The sequence below is a fragment of the Merops nubicus genome, unplaced genomic scaffold (assembly GCF_000691845.1).
Source record: "Merops nubicus isolate BGI_N331 unplaced genomic scaffold, ASM69184v1 scaffold9070, whole genome shotgun sequence".
In the NCBI taxonomy this organism is placed as follows: Eukaryota; Metazoa; Chordata; class Aves; order Coraciiformes; family Meropidae; genus Merops; species Merops nubicus.
In genome coordinates this window covers 31,753-37,418 of record NW_008580835.1, presented here as the reverse complement: position 1 = coordinate 37,418, position 5,666 = coordinate 31,753, and the positions used below count along the sequence as shown (strand labels likewise).

General features: G+C 36.7%; 1 protein-coding gene across 1 annotated transcript in view; it reads left to right on the top strand.

Annotated features, from left to right (window-relative positions):
- Positions 1-4,607, top strand: part of LOC103774466 (wings apart-like protein homolog) — a 7,249-nt gene extending 2,642 nt beyond the window's left edge. Inside the window, exons 5-8 of the mRNA XM_008941910.1 lie at positions 1,157-1,364; positions 2,038-2,126; positions 3,223-3,318; positions 3,715-4,607. Of these exons, the coding sequence (XP_008940158.1) occupies positions 1,157-1,364; positions 2,038-2,126; positions 3,223-3,318; positions 3,715-3,780 (459 nt within the window). The 3' untranslated portion in view covers positions 3,781-4,607. The remainder of the gene's footprint in view (positions 1-1,156; positions 1,365-2,037; positions 2,127-3,222; positions 3,319-3,714) is intronic.
- The last annotated feature ends 1,059 nt before the right edge of the window (positions 4,608-5,666 follow it).

Sequence of the window (5,666 nt, the reverse complement as noted above, 5' to 3'; positions counted from 1 at the left end):
GAAAGAGAGGGGTGCTGCTCACAATTTCAACTCTTTCAGTACTGTCCATTACAGGGACAGTTTTCCTGGTAAAAGACAGTGGTATCATTATCACACACATCCAAAGGCTGCTGTCGTGCTCCATAAAGCTTTCTTTTTCCTATACAGTTTATTTCTGGTTTTCTCTTTCCTGAGTGATTTACTTCTAGTTCTGTTTTAAAAGAGCTGTACAAAATTGTAAGGTACTTGTTTTACATACTTTGCTTCCATGGATTTTTTTTTTTTAAGTACTATCTTTTGAGGGGCTTGATACGTTTAAATTTCAGAAAAATTAAGCATCATGCTTTATGAGAGCAGTAAATTATGGATGTGAAACAGCATTCTTAGTTGCTGTATTGACTAACTGTTTTAAAAAGAAAATCCACCAATAATTTTGGTAAATGAGTTCCACCATGCAAATGGAAATAAAAGAATCCAAAGGAAATTGCATCATTTATATCAATAGAGGTAATTTTGCTTTTAGCAGTTCTTCCACTTAACTATGTGCAATAACTGTACAGCAGCAGACAAAAAAAAATCCCAAACAACCTCCCCACAAAAAAAAAATCAAAACTACCACAAAAAGCCACAAAAAAAATCCAAACCAATAAAAATAATATTCAATATCTTAATTTATACACCTTGTCAAAGCAATATTTAAAACTAGAGGTTGTATGGTTTGGGAAATAATTCACAAGCTATAAATGCACAACATGAGAGTGCTGCTTCAGTCACATCCTTCATCAGTCAATTTAAATTGCTCTCTCAGTTTTTAGTTTTTTTGTGTATCAAGGGAAAAGTGAAGAGAGCAAAGAAGTGATAGCTAGCATGAAAAGAAAATTGGCAGGTTGGTGGAGAACAAAAACAGAGAGGAAAACACTGCAACTTTGAGTCTTCCAAGCCGTGTCTCGGAGATGATGAAACATTTAGTGGCTCAGCTCGGGGGGGGCAGGGAGCCTCTGCAGGGAACAGTTGGGATAAGCTTCTTCCTGTGGAGAAGAGAGGCCTGTTGTTAAGAAAAGGATCGAAGACTCTGTTCAGCAGTGAATTGGGAAGGGGAACGAAAGTTTCAAGTATTAATACAATGTGTTTAGGCTTTAATTTAGAGTAGAAATCCTCCTGGCATTTTCTCCATTAGCTGTTTCTGGAGCGCGAGCGAGCGGCTCAGCTGGCCGAGAGTCAGACAGACGAACTGATCAAAGAAGCTCCAACTGCTCAGCATGATAAGAGTGGGGAATGGCAAGAGACCAGTGGGGAGATACAGTGGGTCTCCACAGAAAAACCAGACAGTACTGAAGAGAAAGATAAGAAGGAAGAAGATGATGAAGAACTTGATCTTAATAAAGGTATGTTGTCTGGCTGCGATGAGCTCAGACGAGGCCAAGGATTCTGTGGTGGCATCAATTCCCACCTTGGCCTCTGCTAATTGTCTGTGTGCAGTCTCTTGGGATGAGATTTTCTCAGCATTTCCCACAGGTGAAACTGTTACAGGGTGCAAGTAGGAGCAGTTCAGAGCTGAATTATGAGAACTGGAAGATGTTACACTACTTCTTATTTTCTTAGTAGTATCCTCTATCAGTTCCTTCTAAAAAAAAAACCAAAAACAAACAAACAGAAAACCTAAAGCTTTTTAGGGACATTCTGTGTAGGAAATATTCTGGAAGGGATGGCTTCTTCTGAAACAATAAACTTATTTTGGTGGAAGTCTTACTGTTGTATAGTATCACATGAAACATATATATTTATATTTTGGTGTGTTAAGCATACATCAAGTTGGCAGTTCATGAAATACTACACAGTGTTGAAAGTGAGTGGACATGGTTTTTCTGTTTGAGAATGTGCTGCTGAGATAGTAAGTACAAAGTTTGTCTGATTCTTGCCTCTGAAGTCTCAGTCTGAGCCCATTTTGTCTGAGAAGAAAGAATTCTGAAAAGTGATAATGAGGGATTGTGTTTGAAGCAGTAAAAGATAGCAGCTGCCTGGAGAATACAGTACACACTCAGTTGTCTCTCTTTACAGCTCTTCAGCATGCTGGGAAGCACATGGAAGACTGCATTGTGGCCTCGTACACAGCATTGCTTCTAGGCTGCCTCTGCCAAGAGAGTCCAGTAAGGGAATCAGTCAATAGCTTTGCCTTAAATCCACTACAGTTTTTACAGAAATAATAATTTGCAGTGTTGAAATGGGTTTATTAAGTTACAGGCTGATGTGGGCTAGTACACTTGGTGGAAGCTACACTGATGTGGATAGTTTTGTGAAAAGTTGCTGGAGGTATTCCATCCAAAACAAATTTCCTAATCATCAGTATGTTTACCAAAACCAGTTGGAACTGAATATTTATCTTCTTCTGCCTCTCTCCCCATAGCTGTTAGTCTTAGCCAAAAATTGAACTTGCTTCTGAGAGGCAAAGGAAAATTGGCTCACCTGCTCTATAGTTACTAAAGCTTGCTTTATTTTTCGGTAGTTTGAATAAGCAAGTTAACATCAGACTTGTTTGTTCTTTATCAGTCTGCTTTATTTTTTCCTCCATGGAAATTACATGAAATTGTTCATGTCCATATCAGTTGAAGATGATTGCCTCGGGTTGGAAACCCATAATAGAGAGTTGAAGTTAAAACTTAAAAATGCGGACCCCTGGCAGCTGAGAATTTGAGGAACTCTCCTGTCAGATCTGTGCTCAAATGAAAATGAGGTTCAGACGAGCCTTTCAGGCTTGTCTAAATCTACCACAAGGGCAGAAATGGTCTTTAACAGGCTGTTCTGTACCTCTTGGCTGATTAGCTTCCCTACAATTTTAGTGTTTGGAGTGATACTGACAAGAAGTTTAATCATTCTCAACACTTAACAGTTATAAAGGGAGATTCTCTCCATATCAGGAGAGTCATCTGGTGGAGTTGTTAGTTCTTGATAATCTTGTAGGTGCTGGGGAGGTCTGATGGTAATAATGATCTTTAATGAAAAACAAAACAACTACCAACAGAAGCCCAGCAACGGAAGATTTCTAGTAATTGTTGTTTCCTAGAAACAGAAACAGCATAAACATATAAATATTGCTTAAGAGAGACTTAAATCATAGAGATGACAGCAAAAGCCATCTTAATAGTGTCATGAATGTATTTGTCTTATTGCATCTCACATTCAGAGTAATAAGTTCTGCGATGGAAAATGATTTCCCAAATTAAAACAGATTGTTTTATTTCTTAGATCAATGTGACTACTGTGAGGGAGTACTTGCCTGAAGGGGACTTCTCAATAATGACTGAAATGCTCAAAAAATTTCTCAGTTTTATGAATCTTACTGTAAGTAATATATATTTTAAATAGATGCATGTACCTATTTTTTGTCATTGTTTTCTGTTAATAGTCCATACATTTTTAGAAGCATTTAACATTTTACAATTGGTGTCTTCAGAAGAGCACAGGATGGTTTTTGTCTTTAAATAGCAAAAGCCCATTTGCCTGTCATGATTTGAGTAGTAAATGGAATGAAGCTCATTTCGTTTCCATTCGATTGTGACTGGTCAGGAAAATGTTTTTGAATCCTCTACCTGACCCTAATTGCTTTTGCTGATCCCTACTAAAGTATCTAAGTACTAATGTGTGTTCATTTCAGTGAAGTGAGTGTAGCTCTGAGATACTTCAAAGAGGTATCACAAAGGCTTGTTTGTTACTTCTCTTCTCTGTTACGTTTTGCAGTGTGCTGTTGGAACAACAGGCCAGAAATCTATCTCCAGGGTGATTGAATACTTGGAACACTGCTAGATACTTAACTTCCGCTGCAGGCACTCTAATGCTGGAGCTACCCTTAGACAAAAGAAGAAGTCATGAAAGAAGTCCTTGAAGGATATACCCAGAGCATTCATCTGTGTCATTCGTGTTCGGATTTTTAAGGCTACCTGGTCTCTTAACCATACATTCAGCATTTTCTAAAAGACAGTTACTACATCAATCTGCAACTATCAAAAATGAGGGGAAAAAGGTTCTGAGGAAAGTAAATAAAGAAACCATGCTGTTTATGATGCAGTGCAGTATTTAAATATTTTTTTGGCAGGGTTTACCCTCCCTATCTTTTTTTTTCTTGCTTTGTTCGTGACAGGTTTCAAGGGGAAAGACTTGCTGCTGATAGTGCAACTGCTGTTTACTGTTGAGCCACTGTTTCATGCCAGCCAGGTGCAAAGGCAGCTTAGCTACTGAGGTATCAAACAAATGTTCTAATAAAGAAGTTCTGGACAGCAGCACTGCTCCTATTTGAATTTAATTTGCTCTTGCTTTTTTATTACTAGATTATTCCAAAATCATAAAATATAAATTTTAAATACTTTTGTGATTTTAACTACTGTCTATATTTAAAATTTGTTGGAATCCAAAGAAGCGAGGATTGGATAGTTTATTTTTTATACTGTTTTGATTGAAATTAGGCTGTTGAACTATTTCTCAGTTCTAAAACTATAATGGCCCATGTACTGTAAACTGATAGACCATAACACTTTGTAGTTCCAAGAAGCATGCAAACCCATAAACACAGAAAGCCATTTGAGGGTATGTTATCCACAAAAGGAATAGTAACTGTAAAAAGTTGTGTCCTGTTTAAACAAACAAACAAAAAAGTTATTCAATCCCAGGGTAGTTTACACATCTCATAAGCAAAAACTTTGAAATGCTGTTTAAATTTGTTTCAAGGAAGTGCTCAAGATGTATTTTATAATGTTCAGTACAAAGAATTTGGATGTTTTAGGGGGAAGAACTTTAAAGAAGCTAAAACACCAATGGGGATTAATGTTTCCAGCTGACATAATCTTTCTATTTCATTCTTCTGTAGTATGACAAAGTTGAAATGCATACAACACAAAGCCTTAAATTGCTGATATAGCTAAGATTTTGTTCAGTCTAAGGTCTAGTTCACAGCAAAGCATTGTGTTTGAAGACTTGAGTGGAACAAAGAATCCCAAGAAAACACGTGACTTTTGTTTTTAACAATTTTTTTCTTGCACTCATTATTCAGACCAACAGAATTGGTAATTATTTTTATTAAGGTGGTCTTGAATATTTGCAGACTGTTCTGAGTTCTGCTTCATCGACATTTTAAAATACCTGTATAGGTAGTTGCATCATGTTATTCCATTGAATTTGTAAAACTTGAAGCCATAAAAATATTAGTTCTATGTATAATGAGGGGGAAATAACAGGAAATCTAACCTGCTTTTAGATCTTGTGTTATCTCCGTGTATAAAGTTAAGAACTCGTGCTTTTGTATCAGTGCCAGCTGTAAATTTTTTACATACAGTGGCTGCCTTCTATGTCTTCCTATTTTTGATAATGCAGATTGTTGGGAATTCTGTAAGGAAGTAACTGATTAGCGGCAAAAATCCTATGTTGGTCACACTTTTTTGCGTTTTCTCTCATCACCTTTTAAAACTTAGTGTATCAGTGTAACTTAGAAAAGTTTTTGAGGTTGTATTCCCCTTGGTTTAAAACAAAAATAAATCAGTATTGAGAGGAGAGAAGCTGTATGTAAATGATCTGCTTCAGGAGGAAATTATTGACTATTTTCCCCATCTAGTGCCCTGATTTTAGAGATTTTAATTCCTAATGGGATTTAAAATTGATTATTTAGTTTTCTGTGGAGAGATGGCAGGAGAAAAAATAAA